Source organism: Sceloporus occidentalis, unplaced genomic scaffold (assembly GCF_023333645.1).
Source record: "Sceloporus occidentalis isolate IW3139 unplaced genomic scaffold, rSceOcc1.0.p SCAF_259, whole genome shotgun sequence".
NCBI classification, from domain to species: domain Eukaryota; kingdom Metazoa; phylum Chordata; class Lepidosauria; order Squamata; family Phrynosomatidae; genus Sceloporus; species Sceloporus occidentalis.
Genome location: NW_028317239.1, coordinates 745,919 through 769,040, shown reverse-complemented (window position 1 = coordinate 769,040; position 23,122 = coordinate 745,919). Strand labels below are relative to the sequence as shown.

Sequence of the window (23,122 nt, the reverse complement as noted above, 5' to 3'; positions counted from 1 at the left end):
GGCACCTGGGACGAAATTGACTCTAGTCGGCATCAAACGGAGCCTGCGAGCTCCTGGCTTTCACTGGAGGCTTTGATATACCCTCCGACTTTAATAGAATTACACGTACTAATGTAACATACGGCTCGCTAATCCCTTACACCCACTGCCTACAAACCCTGTACTACATGCCGCATTATAACCTTCTGCGGTCTTCTGTAAATCCACACCCAGATGCACCTACGAGGCGCGCATGAAGAGCGCTCATCGCCAAGGACCCCCCCATTACTCCGGTGCCAGCCTTTTTTTTCCCCCGACAACCCCCCCCCACTCCTCATCGTGTTTATTTACTGCGTTTTCCAACACTTATTTAGCAGTTTATAGAAAGCCGCACCGAGTCTTACTGAGCCTCCAACACATTAAAAAAAGAAGTCTGCTCTTATTAATTATGCAGGATTAGTCTAATTATAATTCAGCAAATTAATTAGCGACAGAAGGTGTTCTGAAACATTGGAGTACATTTGCATGTTAAATGGAGAGGCTATGCTGTAATATATGTAAATATATGCATGGTTTCATAGTTTAATTTAAAAATTTGCAGCTGCATATGGTATGGGAGCAGGTGAAAAGTCAGTTTTAGTTTAATGATCCGAACAAACATTGGATGGTTATGAAAAAATAAAAAAATAAAAGGTTTTGGATCCGTGAGTCTGATTCGCAGAAACATAGAATCAGACGGCGCATAACATCTTGGCCCGTACTGTCTGCCCTTTTACCTGCTATTAAAGCCTAGACCCTCTTTGATCTCCGAACGGGCTGTGGGTTTGCATTCCCATAGTTTAACTCCTCTGCCTGGAGGCAGACCATAAATCCACTACTTGTTTTGTTTTTTTTTTGTAAATGTTGGTTTACTAGGAAAATTGTGCATCATGTCTTCTAGAAAAGATATAAGGGCCAATGGGGCAGAAAATGTCACGTAGATGAGTAGAGTAAGTAGTAAGGAGTAAGAGTAGTAAGTGAGGGGATGTGTGTGGGGTGGATTCACCAGGACCATGCAGTGCAACATGGGGCGGTTCAAAATTAGAAGGAACAAGGAAAGTAGGAGGAACAAGAAGGTAACAATATGTTACCATTTCCCAGATGATGTAATGTGCCTAGGAAAAAAAAACACAAAAAAATAAATTTTTAGAAAGCCCGGGGAGAAATAGAGGAGAGGCCGAGAAGAAGGAATCCTTACATCACCATTTTATTCGAGATGTTACAAAAAACACACATCCTAACCTTTTATGCTGATATTCACCGGTCTGACACCGAAATGTTATATACAAAAATATCCATTCTAGCTCCAGATTCCATATGTAGAACTATCCAGTATCTGTAGTTGATCTATAAGGTTGATATCTAGAGAAGGGGTTGTCATATTGGACATGTTTTCCTGGATACATGTAATCCCCCTATAAAGCGCTCTCCCGCGTTATGGGGATCAGTCATTTGCTGGGCTCCCATTAGTCCCATTGTACAACACTTTGGAATATGATGGTGCTATAAAAAAAAACAATAAATAATAGTAGTTTGTACATGTGCATGAACAGGCATTAACTTTTCACAACCTATTCCTTGGAGGAGGGTTCTGGTAGAATGACTACATTGCCATGTCTCCCAGGACACATTTAATTTTGACATATTGCTGACCTGCGCAGGTAAAGTGCTGCCCCCTGCAGCGTGCCGGATGCATGACCTGATGTAAGGGAATGATACATAACACACACCGCACCGGTCGGCAATACGTGAAAATGATACGTGTCCCGGAAAACATGGCGGACGTGGTCACCCTAGGTTGAGGTTGGTAGAGCCTTGCGTGTCACATAGGAACGCTCTACAAAGCCTGATGAGATTGGAAAGAAGTCAAAGGAACAACTAAATAAATCCATGACTATTCCTTTAAGGAATCTGTAACATTAGAACAAAAAAGACCTCCAGGGTATTCTTTTTTATCCCAGTGTGACTGCGGCGTATTGACTGGTATCAAACAAAAGTGACTCCCAAGGGGCAGATTACAGAGATTTCTGCAAAATAAGAATCTGATCTAATGTAATGAACCTCTAACTTGGTAGCTAAAACTCAAGCGGTTGCCAATAAACCCCAGTGATGGAGGTAATTGGTATGATTTGTCTGTGTGACAAAATCCCAGTAACAAAGTCTCCTCTGCAATTAAGCTGATTTGTTGCTGTTGTAAAGTTGCAGAACTGTTACAGTTTGAGGATAATCCTCATGGGTATTCCCTATATAAGGGGACTGGAGTGAGAATCTACTAATCATGCACTGGGAAAAAAAATGATTTTCATCCACTTGTAGATTGTAAGCTATTTTGGGCAGAACTATCCATATCTTTTGTCCTGTTAGTCCATTGTACAGCACTACGGAATATGAAAGCACCGGATAAATCAATACATAAAATTTTTACATCGAGTTCCGATCTAATTTTTATTCTGTAACATTCGATGTGACACGATTCTCCGTCCCCATCGTGAACAAACAGCAATTATATTACATTACATTTTTTTATATGGCGCCAGCAGATTCCGTAGCGCAGTTACAAGAGTGGACAGGGAAAATATTTAACAAACACAATTTAAAATGACAATAACCTTAACGCACGTTAAAACACACTGGGACAGAAGGAGAAGAGGGCCCTGACCTTGCACACTTACAATTATTATGCAGTCTAATAAAATAATTTTTTGAAAAAATCCAGTTTTATAAAAAAATTGATTTTATTTTACAAAAAAATCTGGTGTATGACTTGCAGACAGCAGTTTGAAATGTTACAAACTGACGCAATACACGGGGGAGAGTATGCAAGAAATAAAAAAAATGATTACGATAAAAAAAATTCCATTTCGTGTAGCAAAGTCCATGCCTGTGTACTGATTCTTAAGTGTGGATTGTGCATGCTTGGGGGGATTGTGTGTAACAGTGTTGTATTCTGCAGTTGATGTAGTTTTGTGTATCATTGCATGCTTTGTGAAGCTGTTTGTCAGCTATCTTGCAATGGGGAAGTATTCTGCGTCATCTGTGTGAGTTGTGTTGTAGCCGTTCCTCCAAGGACTTGTGGATCTGTTGTGTGTCGCCGCATCTGTATAACAGTGTGTAGTGTAGTGCAGTAGGGGCTGTGGAATACGGAATGTGTGTGTGCGTGTTCTGATGCAGTGTGCGGTCTTGTGATGCCAGCGGGGTGTGTATCTTGTTTAGTAGTGTGTTTCTGTTGCGTGTAGGTGACGTGCTGTGTGTAGCAGTGTGTTAAGTTGTGCAGAGATTGGCCTTAGTTGTGTTAGATGCTGTGTGTCGCATAAGGTGCTCACGTATTGTGTGGAGGTGTGCGTTGTGCAGCAGCCCGCGTTTCGCCGTGTTCGTTTCCAGTGTGTGTTCATGCTACGTAGCAGAGTGTGTCTTTGCCTTTAATTCCGGGCCTGTACGTGTGAGCTGCGCTGGGATTTTGGGACTGCAGTAAATGTGGTTGTCATAGTAACAAGAGGAACCGACCGACTCACCTGGGACCCAAACTTACTGCAGGAACACAAAGCTCTGACCCACACATCCTCTCTTCAAGCTCCTGCCTCCCCCTGTTCCCCCCAAATTCCCCCATCTCCCCCTACACAGCGACTGAGTAGAATAAACAGCATATACATATACCCTGACGTACACCGGATACGGTCTGCGCTCTTACAGAGGAATTAGCATAAATACACGCAGATAAACACGCGACATACATTTATATGTACTGTATATATACACACATACATACACACATACATACACACACATACACATACACACACCGGGGAAACGGTGAGTAGAGGCAGGCAGATGTTTACAGAAAGCCTCTGTTATTGAAAAGCAAAGTAAAACCCGAATTAGCCTTAAATCGCAGCCAGCCTGGTACGTATAGCGTATAGGTTGTGGACCAATGATGTGCCGTTTAATTAAAGGGTGAAAAGCTGATGCCTTTCACATAAATACCTTTATTGCCTACGCTGTATAAATCAGGTTTCGGCAGTCCCCGGCAGTCTTTTTTAAATGTACAATGAACCTTACGGCACGTATCTCACATAACAGCCGGATGAGTGCTGGGAGTTGGAATCCAGCAAAGTAAAGCCTCGCATTCAGCAGCCGGAGCCTCGCGGTCCATGGGGGTAGTTGCGAAATTTTAAAGAGATTGAGTGCAAGCCCCAGAGAAATAAACTGATCGACAGAATCGTCTGTGAAAAGGAAAAGGGCAAAAGTCTACCTTAACAACATCCATTTCCTTTAGCTTTAGAAGCAAACATCTACATGTACCCCTGCACAAGGTTATGAAAGAGTTAAAGGAGGTTTATCACTTCTTCCCAAATCCTACTTAAAAAAACAACAAAAAACGTGTAATTATGTAATAAACTCTGAGCGTTCTCAGGATCGCCTTGATTATTCCTCCCCATTAAGTTGTCTTCCCCTCTTTTGTTAAGTTGCTAATTGTTGTCGATTGGTCCAGGGTGCCGTGGAAAGGATTGGTAAGGAGAAGAGGGAGGAAAAATTAGGAAAGGAAATTGATTAGGTAATGCTGGCTCTGCCACAGACTGCCAACAATTTCATTTTGGATGAGATCATCTTTTCAAGTAAAGAAAAAAAAGATACAAAAGGCTGTATTAATGAATTAATTAGTTTATTAATTTAGTAATGCTATGATGGCAACAATGCTAGTGGAATTGTGAGAGGATGTATAGTTCCAAAATAGTGATTTTTTACAATTTTTACATTTTTTTAAAAATCACTATTTTTGAACAATTCAAGTGGAATTGTGAGAGGATGTATAGTTAAAAAAAATTGTGGTTTTTTTTAATTTGTTTGATTATCTGTAAAATCACAATTTAACCCCATAATGTATTTTTCCCCTATGCCTTGAGGTCCATGGAGGAGATGGAGAACCTCAGATTTCCACTTAATCTATATTTTCTTTGCAGTTATAGCACAATATATCAATGGCTATATTTTTTAAACCCCCGGCTTTCATGCTGTTAAATTGGGGACGTGCCTTTAATGTACCAAGGATTGATTATTATTCTATCATTAATGTAGCCAGCGGAGATAAGATTGACCCAATAAATTCCCCTGCCGTCTGCTCGTAGGTGAGCGGCGCTTGCCTTCCTACGGAGTGGCTGGCGTAATGATAGGATTATCTAGATTAGTGGCGGGATTAGTGATAAGGGAGTCTTGAAGTTAATATAACCATCCTGTCTCATGCGGTTTACTAATAGGCTCCTGAGTGGTTAATAGAATGTAACTTAGTCCAGGATTAGTAATAGAGCCAGTAGTTAATTAGCTGAAGCCGCTCCGCTTCTAGAACGGGTGATAGGTTTCCAGTCGTAACACCATTTGGTTCTAGAGTAAGAACTATTTTATGGATCGTTTTGTTGAAAAAGCACGGAAAGAATGAAAATTCACAGCAAGCCTTCCAAAACTCTCTAAAATGATGCTTTCTTATAGTTTTATTTTTTAACTTATCGCCATTAACACTCTGATAGGGCGTAATAAAAAAAATCGGAGAACAAATGGTGATGGGGGAATGTGGCCCGTGAATGCTTACATTCTATTAGATTCTGTCTGTACTGTTATGTGGCTTATTAGTAGAATATAAATTTCCCGTAATGTACCTGCCTTTGGGCCAAGTCATAATATTTCTTAATTAGTTTCAACAGTCAGTCCAGTGACCCCGTTCCTCCTGCAAAACTGACTGTAATCATACCAGATTATAATTAAATAGAAAATTACCCCTTGAACCGATCAATAAATATATTAACACAGGACAGACTGGCCTTTGACCTGCACTCCTTCACAACTGGATTGGTATAATAACGGGGCGTTATATGTAGAAGGTGTATATGTTTTCCTTTATCAATGGATTCCTTTGATGTGATATGTTTGTGACTGAGGGATATGTTTACTCGCATGACATATCAAATAGTTCTTGGTAATCATGTCGTATTCATGATATATAAATGATATAATAATGATAAAATAATGACCTAGAACCCGTGTTATCGCTGCCTTGCCATTAGGCTGAAGATGATTGTGATGCCGCATTCCAAACATGATCTTTTTTTTCTTCAGGTTTTTCTTGAAGTTCTTTCTGAAATGTAATCAGAATTGTCTGAAGACGGCAGGAAACCCCCGAGATATGAGGCGGTTCCAGGTATATATTCCATATCCTTTTTTTACCTGTAAATACTAAATACTGTGTGTTCAGGTAGTATTTTAACAAAAACATATTTATGATGGAAAGTAGTAAAATTCATTGTATTTGAATAAATATAAATAATATACATTGCCTTTTCCTTTTTATTGATTCTTAAAATATCTCTATAACTCATATTACTTCATTTATACCCATGATTCCTCCTATTAATCAATATAACCCCTTCCTATAACCCCTCCGGTTACTTTATATGACTTCTCCGTATAACTCATTTAATTATTCATTATACCCCCTTCCTATAACTCATTTTATTAATCCATTTTACTCTCCTCTATAATTCCTTGTATTACCCCATAAAACCCTTCCTATAACCCCTCATATTACTTCATATAACTAATTTAATTATTCTATATACCCCCTTCCCGTAACTCATCTTATTACTCCATTTTACTCTCCTCTAAAATTCCTGTTATTACTCCGTATATAGATCTAACACACTTCCTATAACCCCTCATATTACTTCATATAACCACTCCCTATAACTAATTTAATCATAATTTAATTATTCTGTATACCCCTTCCTATACTTCCTCTTATTACTCCATACCTCTATAAGTCCTCTTCTCATACAACTCCTTCTATTAATTCATATTACTTCATATAACGCTACATATAACTCCTCCTATTACTTTATATAACGCTCCCTATAACTCCTCCTGTTACTCCATATAGCGCTTCCTATAACTCCTCCTGTTACTCATATAACTCCCCTCTATATGTCCTCCTATTACCCCATAACTACTTCTATTACTACATATAACCGCTCTGTATTACCCGTCCTATTGGCCTATATGCCTCCTTCCTATAAGTCCTTACAATTGTTTGATTAGAGCCTGTGTTCCATGCTCCTGGGGTCCCGCCGTGTTTCCAGCCTGGGGTCCTGACACATTTCATGGGCGCATTGACACCTCAGCCACGCTGAAACATGGAAACAGTTAGGGTGGCAGAAAGACCCCTGACCTTGATCTGTTTAGATAAGATATAAAGATTTCCCAAGGTCAGTAGGTCCTTTGTGTCGTATTTCTCAGTCTGGCTCAATTTGACCTCATGCCCCAAAGGGTGGGTACCAAATACTCCAGCATCTAGAATGAGAGAAATCAGAGAGAACAGAGAGCGCAAACAAGATAAAGAAAGATTAAAAAGGGGGTATTCACTGTTCGTTCACTATTTATACATTAGCAGCGCATTCAAAGTCCAAAAAGTTAAGCCTTACAGAAATAAAATGAATAAATAAATAAAAAACAATGAAATGCTAATTATGTATATTAATAATTTTAAATAAATCATTTTTGAGGGCAGTTGGGAGCAGATCAAACCCCTCACTTATTTCCTGATTCATGTTTAATTTTCCAGGGAATTCATAATTGTCATGCGGTACAAACGCAGGCACTGATAGGTCGTTGCCATAGAAGCTGACCATACTTAAAGGCTTATTGTGTTGCTTTTATGTGATTAAACATCCAGATGAAAGAACAGAATGACAGATCTGCTAAGGTTTATTTAACATTATAGAGAGTGCATATAGGCGTATAGGAGCAGTGACCCCAAACTTGGCAAACCCCAAACTTTCTAATAGACGACTTGCCGAAGTTTAAAGTGTTTTAGGGTCTTCTTTGCTCACCCTTTCTGAGAGGCAGGAATGAACTAGACAACGAAAGGTCCAAGATCTTCAGTGTCCTCATGCTGCCGATGATACAATGAGGCTTCCAGACTCAAGGCGCCCACATACCCCATCTCATCTGACATGTCTTTCCTTTCCCAGGTTGTCCTGTCCACCACAGTAAACGTAGACGGGCATGTCCTGGCTGTGTCCGATAACATGTTTGTACACAACAATTCGAAGCATGGCAGAAGGGCACGACGGATGGACCCTACGGAAGGTAGGGACGCATGCATGGAGTACGGTACGCAGCTTTCCCTCTCTATCTGCTTCCAGCATCAGCAGTCAGGTGCCATACAAACACGGGTACACCGCCTATATTGAGCTTAGGCAATCTTCAGCAGGTGCTGCACTAATGTGCCCATCAGCCGTTGGCTGACTGGATTTGTAGTCTGATCGCAGATGTAGGGCCTCAGGCTTCCTATAAGTTAGATGCACTCATGGCCTTGTAGACTCTTTAAGTACATCTCATTTACTACATGGAAATGGAACGCACACGTCACGGAACATCTTATTTGACCAATAGACATATTCATGCAAATTACATATTTTTGCAGGAGTGCATATCTTATATTTCATATATACATACCATGATTTCTACGCAATCGCGCATGTCCATCGCCATACACGGAAGTAGTATAAAATTAGAACCTGATGCATACAAAATTACAAAGCTGCCTCAAACAGGTACCATTGATAAAAAGCTGTCAATGACTCCACTGCAGAGAGTTTCCCAGCAGAGAGTGTAAGGATCACAGCAATAAAGCCATGGGCTTTAGCAAGTAATATATATATAGACCATGCATAGAATCCACTGTACTGAGTAGTAAGCGTAAGAATGCAAGCAGATTTGGTAAATATGATTAAGTCTTATTTTTCCTCTGCACCTTGACCTGTAGCTAAGGTTTGGTGACAGTAGGCTTTGGGAGCAAGGGAACACGCGGACATCAGCTCCTGTCACTTACACATAATGACCATGCACTTTCAGTATAGGGTGCGGGTATTCCTCAACCATATTGTATACATACAGTAAAAAGTAATGAGGGAGAAGTTATAGACGGGGATCAGGAAAAAGCTAATCTATTAAATATATTCTTCTCTGCTGTATTCACAGAGGAAAATGAAATGCCAGGTAATATACAGCAGGATGAGATAACTGCCCCAGTACATGTCACCTGTCTAACCCAGGAAGAAGTGCAGTGCCGCCTAAAAAAAATCAAAATAGACAAATCACCAGGTCCAGATGGCATTCACCCCCGCGTTCTAAGGGAGTTAAGTAATGTAATAGACAGACCCCTATTTTCTAATATTCAAGGACTCTATAGTGACAGGGTCTGTTCCCCAGGACTGGCGCATAGCAAATGTTGTGCCAATATTCAAAAAGGGGACAAAAAGTGACCCGGGGAATTATAGGCCTGTTAGTTTAACTTCTGTTGTGTGTAAACTGTTTGAGGGTTTCCTAAGAGATGCTATTTTGGAGAATCTCAATGAAAATAAGTGTATGACTCCATATCAGCATGGGTTTACAAGGGATCGGTCCTGTCAAACTAACCTGATCAGCTTTTATGAGGAGGTGAGCTCAAGACTGGATCGGGGTGAATCGCTGGATGTCGTATATCTTGATTTTTCCAAAGCATTTGATACGGTGCCACATAAAAGGCTCGTACATAAAATGAGAATGCTTGGGCTGGGGGAGAATGTGTGTATGTGGGTAAGTAACTGGCTCAGTGATAGGAAACAGAGGGTGGTTATTAATGGTACATACTCTGAGTGGGTGACTGTTGCTAGTGGGGTACCACAGGGGTCAGTTTTGGGTCCTATTCTTTTTAATATATTTATTAATGACCTTGTAGAGGGATTGCATAGTAAAGTATCAATCTTTGCAGACGATACTAAGCTCTGTAACGTGGTTAACACAATAGAGGACAGCGCACGATTACAAATGGATCTGCATAGGTTGGAGGCTTGGGCTGGGATGTGGCAGATGAGGTTCAACACAGATAAATGTAAGGTTATGCACATGGGGAAGAAAAATCCAGGCTGGGAATATGTATTAAATGGGAAAATACTGGGGACGACTGACATGGAAAAGGACTTAGGAGTTTTAGTTAACAGTAAATTTACCTGTAGCGACCAGTGTCAGGCAGCTGCTGCTAAGGCAAATAAAATCATGGGGTGCATCAAAAGGGGCATAGATGCCCACGACAAGGAAATAATTCTACCCCTGTACAAGTCACTAGTCAGACCACACATGGAATACTGTGTACAGTACTGGGCACCAGTGTACAAGAAAGATATAGTGGAGCTGGAGAGGGTTCAAAGACGGGCAACCAGAGTAATAAGGGGAATGGGAGGACTACAGTACCCAGAAAGATTATCAGAATTGGGGTTATTTAGTTTGGAAAAAAGACGGCTTAGGGGGGACTTAATAACTATGTATAAATATATAAGGGGACAGTACAGAGATCACTCCCAGGACCTATTTATACCCAGGACTGTATCTATAACAAGGGGACATCCTCTACGGCTGGAGGAAAGAAGGTTTCTACACCAGCACAGACGGGGGTTCTTTACAGTAAGAGCGGTGAGATTATGGAACTCTCTGCCAGAGGAAGTGGTAATGGTAAACTCAATAAAAGAGTTCAAAAGGAGCCTGGACGTGTTTCTTGAAAGCAATAATATTACAAGTTATGGATATTAGATTAATAGGGACAGAACGTTGATCCAGGGATTTATTCTGATTGCCATATTTGGAGTCGGGAAGGAATTTTCCCCCTGGTATGGGGCAATTGGCATCTGCTTCATAAGGGTTTTTTGCCTTCCTCTGGATCAACACAGTAGGGACACAATATGTATATAGGTTGAACTTGATGGACTTTGGTCTTTTTTCAACCTTATGAACTATGTTACTATGTAGTATACAAAAAAGAATAAGTTAGAAGAAATGCTTGTGAACTAGTGGTGGATGTTCTAGAACCCCCTCCTCAAGCTCCCTATCTGCAGCTGTGTGACCTCACCTTCCTGCGGGAAGACGCCTTATCGTGAAGGTGTTTGGATATTATTTCATTACCGTTGGGCTGGTCGCCCTTTTCAACATGTCCTGTATTAACCATATGAGGAATTAATGAACTGGAAGGGAATGATTGAACCAGTAAGGAATTTTGTGTGGTGTTAATTTCCCTCTCCTGACGGGCGGTCAAATGGTGGATTTAAATCCCCGGGTGCTAGGTTAGGATGGAGTCCAGCTTTGGTTGAGTTGATTGGAAGTGATTGACTGGCTGCTAGTTTCTGGAAACTTGCCCGAGATCTCAGGGACCTCTGACCCTGTCAGTGCTGGAAACAGAGTGATAGATTGAGCATGGTAATGCCTCCTTTGAGAACTTGATGTTCTGAGGCCTTCCAAGGGATAGACCTCTTACAGCTCTCCAGCTGTAGAAAACTACAGATCCCATCATACTCAACCAGTCACTCATTTCTACTGGAGACAACCATTACCATCATGTTCCAAGTACCTTTGAACTGATGCTACGTGGAGTTCTGGTCCAGCACAGGAGACTTGTTGTTAATGCCGCCATTAATGCCTGGATGCAGTTCTCACTATGTTTTTAGCTCCTTATAGAGAATCTTTCATTAACATTTGTTAGTATAATGGCAGTGCTTGTTTTTCTTTAGGTGCCTGAGGCAGCTTGTATAAAAGCCAACCCATTTATTCTAAATTGAAAGAAATCAGTAACATTTGAAATACTCTTGTTGCCTTCCCCTGGTGCACTTTCTTGTATATTGCACACATAAGGACTCTTACATACTTCATATACCTTCAAACACCCCTATATTTACGTGGAAGTGGGCATACGGGAAGCTGTCTCATTCTATTTAACCTTTTTCCCTAGGCAGTGTAAAGTTTGGTGTGCGTAGCTTATGCCACTGGTACACCACATATATACACACAAACAATTAGCTAGCTGGGGTATATAGAATCCACGTGTGGCAGAGGAAGGGAATGAGGAAGACAGCACTACACAGGGAAACGGTACAATTGTGGGATGACTAAGCCATGTTCTTAAATAACACAGTGAATGTGTTATCTCCACAGCCACCCCGTGCATCAAAGCCATCAGCCCCAGCGAGGGATGGACTACTGGCGGTGCCATGGTCATCATCATTGGAGACAATTTCTTTGATGGCCTTCAGGTGGTGTTTGGAACTATGTTAGTGTGGAGTGAGGTAGGTTAAAAGGGATCTCTTTCTCAATATATATGGGTTGAAGTGTCTTCTAAAATTAAAGAAATGCATATTAGCAACAGGTACACTGGTGAAAATGGTGAAAAACCCTTTTTGTGCTAATGTGCTTTGAACAGCCACTGATGGTGTAGGCAGTTGTCACACAAATACAAATTGATTCTTTGCAAATAGCCATTCACTAATAAGCATGTAATTTATTACCCAAATGTTATTAAGCTTAAAATAATGTAGCCGTTTTGGGGGAAACCATTATGCATTGCATTATTTACTTCCTGTTTTCTCTAGTGCTCAGAAGGTGATCAGGAAGTGCTCTTAGAAGCAAATGCAACATAAAACTATTTCCCCCATTCTTTTGTAAAACATCTATATCACTTCCCATGATGGAAGCATGAAGATATTTTATTTAAGTACCACAGAACTACAAAATATATGGCAGATCATCCAGGTCTCAAGGTCTGCTTCAGATCAGAGTAAACTACCCTTTGGTGATCCAGCAGCTATAAATGAAGGTTACACAAATTGTGGTCTTCTAGCTAAGCGAGAGATAAATGGCCTTGGCAATCCATATGATAAAAGCTGGGCTTAGGCAACAAATGGCAACCCAGCTATTAGCCTAATGGTAATCTTGACCATTTGTCCTATTCTCTATCTTTGTAATTTTAATAATTTTTGTTGTTTCTATGTTTTTGCCCCTCAGCTCATCACCCCCCATGCAATCCGTGTACAGACACCTCCACGGCACATTCCAGGTGTGGTGGAAGTAACTCTGTCCTACAAGTCCAAACAGTTCTGCAAAGGAGCGCCCGGGAGGTTTATTTATACAGGTAAAAAGAACTAATGGGCTAGGTGGAGTTATAAATACGTATGGAGGATAGATAGTAAAACATACAGCGCGGCCAGGAGGGGTAAACATTTGCATTAAACAGTGACGCACAAGGGCGTCCTGCCCTTGGGATTATAATGATACATAACAGGGAACTGTAATGACTGGTCTTTGGGGGTGGGTTTTAAGAATGCACAGAGAAGAACTCATAATGGTTAGCCCTTGGGGGTGGGACATAAAGGTGCACAAAGAGGAAATGATAATGACTGGTCCTTGAGGGAGGGCCATTATAATGCAGAAGGAGGAAATGATAATGAGTGGTCCTCGGGGAAGGGTCATTATGATGCACAAGGAGGAAATGATAATGAGTGATCCTTGGGGGAGGGCCATAATAATGCACAAGGGATATAATACCCAGGAGGGAGTCAAGATATGTCAAAAACACATCCATTGGGACATCTAGCAATATTCATATTTCTTAAGAAGAAAATGAATAAGTGATTGGTGTGTTGTATAGATTTAAAATGACAAAGTTCTGAACAATTTAAGTACATTTATTACGAATATAAAATAGCCCATAGAATTGTAACAGGGTATTCTCACTTCTTGTTGCCCTGTAATTAAGTTATTTTGTACGGCCCTGGGGTTTATCCCTGTACCGTTCTCTATAAGCCATTTCCCACCTCTCTATAATTCTGGGCCCTCAAAGGACCTCAGTTATTATTTTTTTTAAAAACACCTATTTTTCATCAATTTACAAGGTGTAATAGGTGTTGCCTAAATAACGAGTCCCAGACTTTTGTATAATGGGACTTTGTGTCCTCATTCCTGGATCCTCTAGCTAATTCCCTGTATGTATACAGAACCTTTTCAATCTTAATTCAATTGGGGTTTGAGACACAGTGACAGCTGAAATACATAATATTAAACTGCTTAAACATACCCACTGGGATGGAAGGAAAATCTAAGTTTAGCCAACGTTACCTTTTTTTTCAAGTCTTAGCTTTTCTATTGAATTCCCCTTTGTCTGGCTCCTGTTATATTAAAATCCATGTTCCCTGTAATTACTTAATAAAGAGTAAATAGAAATGGTGTTTCGCTGGGGATGTGACCTTCTCTGTTCATTTGATTTCGCTTTTTTTTTTCTTAGATAAATAAGAAATGAAGATTACAATATGTTCTAAAAATCACTTTAGTTAAACCTCTGTGTTTGTTATGTATATCTTATACCCAGAGATACTAATTATAAAACTGATCATAAAAATGGCCCTGAAGATATAGCGCTAGGACATATATACTGTGCCTGTTCTATAGGGCTTGCAATCTACACGCAGTTACGTTGATGGAGAATCAGTTGTGCATGTCCAGATCATATGATTTAAACGTCCAGAGTGCATATAACCCCTGATTCTTGATCAGTGCCGCATGTCACTTATGATACCTATTTTCTTTTTTGTCAGCTTTAAATGAGCCAACCATTGATTATGGATTCCAGAGATTACAGAAAGTTATCCCAAGGCATCCAGGGGATCCAGAAAGGCTGGCAAAGGTAAAAACAACCACATATTTTGTGGCCACCTGTGACCCGCAGATATCTGTAAAATTGCTTAAACGTAAAAGATATGTTGATGGATACATAGGCGAGCGGTAGTAAAAGCCAAAATGTATCCCATTATAATCTGGATAGGTTTGGATAAACTGGGTTTTCCTTTTTTTCATAGGCGTAACAGGCTTTATAAACAGGTGTTTAAATGGTGCCGGTGTATATTGCTCAGCACCAGGGACAGCTCCGAACCAAGCGTGTGTTCTAACCCTGCTTCTTGTATATTTAATAAACTTCTGCGGTAGATTATTTGCCTGTGTTTAGGTAACAGCAGCAGAGGTGAACAAAATAATCCTTATAGTCTTGTCCGGATTAAGATTTGACTATTTTCTTTTCATTCTTCAAGGAAATGTTGCTGAAAAGAGCAGCGGACCTGGTAGAAGCATTGTATGGAACTCCTCATAATAACCAGGTAAGTAACACAATGATTATGAATATTATGATCAGTATTACATGTTTGTTACATTTTATTTAAAGACTAGTAGATATTGTAGCAATCTAAGCTTGGCGTTCCAGGGATAACACAGGAGCAGGAGAGCCTGCTGATGCCTTTCCGGTACCTTCCTTAATTAAATGTTTGTTGCTCTCTCAAACAGGACATCATTCTGAAACGGGCAGCAGATATTGCTGAAGTTCTGTACAGTGTCCCGCGGAACCACAATCAGATCCCTACCCTCTCCAGCTCCCCGGCACACGGCGGCATGATGGGTATTAACTCATATGGAGGGCAGCTGGGGGTGACCATCTCTGAGTCGCAGGCCAATAACCAGGGTAAGACGTGCTGCGCAATGTGGCTGTTCACATTTACTCTGTCTCTGCCTTCCCCTGTCATTTTGCCTTCATGATATTGTCTGTGTCACACTCCGAAAATACCTTTTTTTTGCGACTGCCTTGCATTTTCCTTCGTGTCAGCCGCTATGACCATCTCTGTCAGCATCTCAGTTGAACTTAATATACATCTCTGTCATCTCACCCTGATCCCCTTTTTCTTTGCCCTTGACTCTCCTTGTGTCATTGTCTTCTTCATTTCAAACTTCAATCAGCTGAGATATGCTGAGGTCCGATATGGACAAACAGAATGGAGATATCACCATGTAACCTAAGGGTGATCGCTCCTGAAGTCCTATCAGAGAAGACCTACCCTCTATTACTGCAGCTCATTGCAAACATTAAAATGAAGCACAAACCGAATAAATCCCTCCTTCATACTGCTCTCCCTTGCTATTATTAATACTGTAACAAGAACATTGCCTTACCCGTTGGATTGTATTAATTCAAGTAAGACTTTGCAGATGGGTTGAACATCTCAATTCTCTAACTTCAGTGGGGTCAACCCAAGAAGGGCTCCAGGGATGGTTCTTCATAATATGTAGTGCAGTGCAGGAATTGAAATGTTCAACTCCTCTACAAACATATAATTTAGTTAAAAGTTATCACCACCCAGACCTCCTCTTTGTTTCTTCCCATCTGCTGTCAGTGCCTCTCCCTGCTTTTAATATTTCCTCTTATTTTATTATATGTCTTATGGCCTATGAAAACAGTCAACATTGTTCTCTCGCTACCTTCCTTCAGGTTACATCCGTAACACAAGCAGTATCTCTCCACGAGGCTACTCCACCAGCTCCACGCCACAGCAGTCTAATTACAGCACCCCTAGTAACAGCATGAATGGTTACAGCAATGTCCCTATGTCCAATCTTGGTGTCCCTGGGTCTCCTGGATTTATCAATGGATCTCCTACCACCTCCCCCTATGGCAGTGAGTACTTTCCAGTTATTCTTATTAATTGTTGTGTTATGGTGAAGTTATTTTTCTGTGCATTTGACTTGAACTGACAAGTATTTCAACCAATTTGAAGCCTATAAAAATGTATACGCTAAACAGTTTGTGAGCTCATTGTGCCTTTATGGTATTTTTGTGGTGCACGTAAAGACTCTTCCCAATCTTGTTAACACTGTCCACTGTTCCATTTCAGTTATGCCCTCGAGCCCACCAATAGGATCTTCCGGGAGTTCGTCCATACTACCTTTCTCATCATCCGTCTTTCCTTCCATCAAACAGAAGAGTGCCTTTGCCCCCGTCATCCGACCGCAGGGATCCCCGTCTCCTGCCTGTTCTAGTGGGAATGGTAACGGGTTCAGAGGTGAGCATTCGAGACATGATTTGACACCTTCTACCAAAATGTATTTTTTAAAAGGACTTTAAAGGCCTGATACAACATGTATTATATATTATATGATTTTTACCCCAACATCTAAACCGCACTGCTCACCTCGTGCCATTTAAAACAGCTAAAGAGTGACATTTTTATTTTGGGGTTGTGGTCAGAGATGTGACTATAAGGCAAGCCTTTACATAGCTTTAGAGATAATTAGTTATATTATTTACACAATTGAATTTATACATTTCTGATGTTTTCATACACGTTATTGGGCTGTAGAGTACTGTGATGCACTCATGCCAAGCACACATCCTAGAAAAGAGCGACACCAGGGGATGAAAACAGGGGCAAAGATGCACCTGTCCCTTTTGAAGACCTCAGCTGAGGGTATACTCTCAGGCGCCGAATAACTTTACATATATGTAAAAAGCAATTCAGACGCAAAGAGCAGCAATCACTGTTCGTCCCTCCATAATCGGTCCTGTTTGGTCTCGTATACTCTATAGTCAACACATTTCAACAGTTTCTAAACACTATTAGTGAAAAAGGTCCTTTTTTGTTGATCACTCCAGTTTAAATGGCCTCTATGAGTTTTATATTTAATAGATTATTTCTCCCAAGGAACCCAGTGGGAACATAATGCTATACCCTCTAGGTTAACCCTTTGAGTGCCAACACCAAGCACCGCATACCATTCACACCGCTATTACTGTTACACTTCCATAAAAGAAAACATCCACACGCAGAGGTTGATCTGCTACAGTTTCCAAAATGTGGTCTTTTTGGCTGGACCCACATCCACCCACATATGACCTTCTGTCTCCTGTAATGGGAAATAGCTGTGTTATAAATTCACATAGGAAACGTGTCTGTGCTCATGTTGCCGAGAAGGTGGTTAACAAAGACTGATGTTATGACTAGGCTCCTCTACACCTTGTAATATTAGCGCGATATATATGTACATTCTCCGGCCCTAGGGAACGCAGCAATGCGGAAACTCCGGAATCTCTACTGCCTTAATGTTACTTAGCACTATGGTTCTATTGTTACATGCTGGACTTTTTTTTTTTTATTATTCATCTTTGTCCACTTTGAGATAATACCTGGGATTTATAATTCAGTAATTATCACAAAGCTTTAACATGCTGTTGTGTGTGTGATTTTTATAAAGACAACATGCAGAAGATTTTATGTTCACGTCACTAACTGTTGTCTGTGTATAATCAAGACTTTCCCAAGCCAGGCCACTAAAACGCTGTCCGTTCTGGGCCGAGCTAGTCTCGCCCTTGTGATTCCATTAATGAGAGATGATTTCCCAATACCACCTGTACAGTAGCGTCTCTCCACTAACTGAGCCTATGATGGGAAGCCCTTCTTTATTCAGCGTGATTCTTCATAAGTTCCATAGGGACACCGAGACGTGACAGATCCGAGAGCAAGGGCTTCTGGGAAAATCTCTCTAGGACACCCAGTATGGAAGTGCCACGTTCTGCATGACTAGATTCAGCAGAAAGACATGCTTCAATGTGTATATTAATACAGAGGGACCCCCTTATAACACCGCTTCAATGTGTATAATAATACAGAGGGACCCCCTTATAACACCGCTTCAATGTGTATAATAATACAGAGGGACCCCCTTATAACACCGCTTCAATGTGTATAATAATACAGAGGGACCCCCTTATAACACCGCTTCAATGTGTATAATAATACAGAGGGACCCCTTATAACACCGCTTCAATGTGTATATAAATACAGAGGGACCCCCTTATAACACTGCTTCAATGTGTATATAAATACAGAGGGACCCCCTTATAACACCGCTTCAATGTGTATAATAATACAGAGGGACCCCCTTATAACACCGCTTCAATGTGTATAATAATACAGAGGGACCCCTTATAACACCGCTTCAATGTGTATATAAATACAGAGGGACCCCCTTATAACACCGCTTCAATGTGTATAATAATAAAGAGGGACCCCCTTATAACACCGCTTCAATGTGTATAATAATAAAGAGGGACCCCCTTATAACACTGCTTCAATGTGTATATAAATACAGAGGGACCCCCTTATAACACTGCTTCAATGTGTATATAAATACAGAGGGACCCCCTTATAACACCGCTTCAATGTGTATAATAATAAAGAGGGACCCCCTTATAACACTGCTTCAATGTGTATATTAATACAGAGGGACCCCCTTATAACACTGCTTCAATGTGTATATTAATACAGAGGGACACCCTTATAACACCGCATCAGTGTATATATTAATACAGAGGGACCCCCTTATACACTGCTTCAATGTGTATATTAATACAGAGGGGCCCCCTTATAACACTGCTTCAATGTGTATATTAATACAGAGGGACCCCCTTATAACACCGCATCAGTGTATATATTAATACAGAGGGACCCCCTTATAACACTGTTTCAGTATGTGCTTTATTACAGAACAGAATGCATAATTACAGGAAGACCCCTGATAACAATTCACTAAATTATACAATACAATTACACTAAAGCATCCCTCATAAAATATTCTGTCTATAGGTACATATCTTATACACAGGTTACCCTTCATAACTTTTCAGTGCTATATAGATACACTTATGTATAGGGAAGTAGAAATATAAGTACATGGTTACATACAATAATATTGCCCATCTATATATTGTATAGGGCATAGTAAAACTATTGCACGTCAGCAGCTGTTTCTTCGCACTGATGCATACACCCCATACATAGAGTTTGATGGCAGATAAGAACCATGCGACCCATCTAGTCCGCCCCATTTTTCATACTAAAATATAAAAAAAATTAAATCAAACCATAGTCGGTCCTTTATGATAATTTAATGTATGTTCCCTGCCTGTATTAGCCTCTGCCGCTTCTGCTGGGAGGCTGTTCCACTTATCTACCAGTAGTAGAAGAGTAGTAAAATTCCTTACATTACATCTAAGCATCTAAGACTATGACAAATTGTTCTAAGAGAAAAAATAAACAGTTTGAGTAACCCAAATACATACAATATAACTTATAGAAAAAGACTGCATTAGATTGCTTTTACAAACTAACTAATATCATAATAAGGTAATAACTTATATTTAAGTAAATACATGTACAAGCGTTATCGTCAACACCACCATTACCCCAACCCCCCCAGCAGCAGAGAAGTCACAGTTCTGTGCCGGTAACCTGATCAGCGCTGGGGTTGGGGAATATTCCCGGATCTAGTTTCAGTCTCAGGCACAGTCTTTCAGCACCGGGCTCTGCGAGGTCTCCCTCTCACCCCAGGGAGCTCCCCTCATCCCCTAACTGCCAGCAAAACTCTGCAGGGCACAGGAGAGACCTGGAGCCGGTCCGGAAACCATCCCGCGCTGCACGGCTAACACAGAGCAAGCAGTATGCAGATCCGGAGCTCACATACACAGCGGCACACACTGTGCACACACACGCAGCACACACTGTGCACACACACGCAGCACACACTGTGCACACACACGCAGCACACACTGTGCACACACACGCAGCACACACTGTACTCACACACACACTGTGCACACACACGCACACGCAGCACACACTGTGCACACGCAGCACACACTGTGCACACACGCTGCTGCACACGCAGCACACACTGTGCTCACACACACTGTGCACACGCACACACACTGTGCTCACACACACTGTGCACACGCACACACACTGCTGCACACGCAGCACACACTGTGCTCACACACATGCTGCTGCACAGTGCACTACATAACGTATATGTTGTAAAGTATGGAACTACGCAACATGCAATGATCACAATCAATAATTGCACCCGCTATATGTGCCTCATTACTTTATACACAGAAACAAAACCTAGGGCATTTCTTGCAGGTCACATTGTCAACCCCGAGGACCTTCTCCGACATGAAGATCTTGGCCGGCCTTATATAATGCATAGTCAAAACAGTGAGAGTTATTTAAAATCAGGGCTAGCTAAGGGGTTTTGCAGGAGAGACTTGCCAGACGTGGCCCTTTACAAATTTCCTAATTCCCAGAGAATAAACGCCAATGGACTGGGATTTTTCCAGGTTACTACCACTTACCTACCCTTTACAACTTACTTAGTACACTCATTATTTATGGAAAGACATTTGTTGGGTAGGTGTTCCTCTACCTACAGCATATGGTCACTGTGTTATACGGAAGAGAAGCTTAGAATGAATTTAAAAAAAAGCTGGCTTTATACGTTATGATCCACATTAACTGATTTATAAAACACTTTAGAGGCACCAGTGTTCCATGGATGTAAATAACACAAGATAATATTGTTGGTTCCTTCACCAATAACACCCTATCTTTCTTCCTTCTTTTGTCCAGCAATGACCGGGCTGGTGGTTCCTCCCATGTGAGGACACATTGGACTACCTACATTTTAAACTGAGGTGGAAGAGAAGCATCAAGACTTTGTGTGTTGTCGTGAGGCCTCAGTTTGGATCTACAACCAGAGAAACCAATTGCCCTTCATTTTGGAAAAGTCACCATGGTCCTCGACAAAAAGGACCCAACCTATCAGGCAGCCGTGACAAGTCTTACAACAAATTCTTGGCCGGAATTGAACTAAAAAAGGAATTCATGTACAGAGCTGAGAATTCAGCAGACAATGACATTGAATATTTTGGATACTTTTTTTCTTCTTTGTAGGAAAAAAAAAAAAAAAAACCTTTCTATTTTCAGCTTTTTTCTGATACCGATTTTTCGTTCACCAAGAAGAACACATTTTACAAAGGAACTGAACAGGGTATCGGCAAGGAAGATTCTACGGTCTTTATGGATAATCTGCTTCCTTTGCTGTTTGTGTCTGCTTTAACACTTAAATTTTTTAATTTTTTTTTATATGTTTTACATAATTTAATTGAATAAACTTGTAACTTATTGTATTTAGAGGTAGGAAGAAATCTAAATAAAGACAGGAGGTGAGAGGCACGGTCTCACGCATAATACACAGGTAAAGCACAAAGTAACCATTTATTGGAGGGGGCTTGTAGGATTGCATGCGGTTTGCATATGAGATCTCTAATGGTAAATACAAATGATGAGACTCAGCATTCTATTTGCGGACAGCTGGTCACATGGTGCCATAAAGCAAAACTTGCAGTGCTTGAGCCAATATCACAACCATGTTACTTTTCCATTGTAATCTCTCGTGCGAAGTTTCTTCTGGGCTCGGTTAAGCGCTCAGTCCGCAACGCCCCTTAGAGCAAATTAGAATGTGCACTAATAAATGACTTGATTTAGATTATAGTCAAGATGCACCACTGTGATGCTTAGGTTAAAGGAGGTCCAACCTTAGGACCTCATCTGCAAACTCCCTAGACTTTCTACCTTTCTTTTCTCCCAGTCATGATCCATATCATATATTTCATATCTTCAGGTTTTTTGCCGAAAACACAAATCCGTCTTATTCATTCCAACAATATAAGCCAGTACCAGGGCAGGGTTTTCTGTAGAGCACTCTAAATGTTCTCACCCTCCATCCATCACATGGCTGAAAGACACCTATAATATCATTGTATAGGGGCACCTATAAATCCCAAAACCAGCCCTTATAAGAACAGTACATGTGACACCAAAACAAGAGCTTAGGATGTTTATAGAATCTTTTCTTAGGCTTGAAGTATAAGTAATGTAACATGTGCATTTCTTCTGATATAACATGGAGAACTGGTCTCCGTCCCACGCGCTCATTTTTTTATAATAGACCTGTTTTTAATGGTTATGTACAATGCTGTTTTGTGCCTCACTAGATGCTGAAAAAAAAGAGGCTGATCTAGTTATTTATCTTAATATGTAGATAAGTGGAGAATGTTGGTGTTAAGAGGTAAATGAATGCCTAAGGAGGGAGTCTACTTCCTATAGACAAGGAATCTCTATCTACCTGATATGTAATGTTTTAAAGAATTAAATGCCAATATTTCCTTTAATGTGTGATGAATAGCCAAATTCATTTTTTTTTAAGAATGATTTGCTTTTGATAACTTGATAAACATATGGCGTATTCTTATTCCTAATACACATTCTCTATCGAGAGAAGATTGCCTGCAGTCACACTACTTTAGATACAAACTCAGAGCTGTCTGAGCCTGTCCTGAAACCAGATCATCTTACATTACATACAAATCAAGCACTGCCTGGGCCATGATGTCATAAATCAAGTTAATACAACAGACTACAGCTGTATGAGACCATGTCACAAGCCTAATACGCTTGGCAGGTACATCGCTGCGTGGAAGTCAATGACCCAACAGCCGGAAGCATAGTGTAGCTTTGATGTATACATTGATGCTACAACAGGAGCTCAC

The 23,122-nt window shown here is 40.7% G+C and overlaps 1 protein-coding gene across 9 annotated transcripts in view; it reads left to right on the top strand.

The window, feature by feature from the left end:
• The window catches only part of LOC149275899 (transcription factor coe2), a 50,425-nt gene extending 29,253 nt beyond the window's left edge, over window positions 1-21,172 (top strand). For 2 of the 9 annotated variants that reach the window (XM_089504185.1, XM_089504183.1), the window contains 10 exons: window positions 6,124-6,205; window positions 8,031-8,148; window positions 12,022-12,152; window positions 12,868-12,994; window positions 14,454-14,542; window positions 14,943-15,008; window positions 15,193-15,367; window positions 16,169-16,354; window positions 16,572-16,739; window positions 21,141-21,172. In XM_089504185.1, the coding sequence (XP_089360311.1) occupies window positions 6,124-6,205; window positions 8,031-8,148; window positions 12,022-12,152; window positions 12,868-12,994; window positions 14,454-14,542; window positions 14,943-15,008; window positions 15,193-15,367; window positions 16,169-16,354; window positions 16,572-16,739; window positions 21,141-21,172 (1,174 nt within the window). Of the gene's footprint in view, window positions 1-6,123; window positions 6,206-8,030; window positions 8,173-8,269; window positions 8,273-12,021; window positions 12,153-12,867; window positions 12,995-14,453; window positions 14,543-14,942; window positions 15,009-15,192; window positions 15,368-16,168; window positions 16,355-16,571; window positions 16,740-21,140 lie in introns of all 9 variants that reach the window. The other 7 variants (XM_089504182.1, XM_089504180.1, XM_089504186.1 and 4 more) reach the window with 7 other exon arrangements.
• Window positions 21,173-23,122: the final 1,950 nt, after the last annotated feature.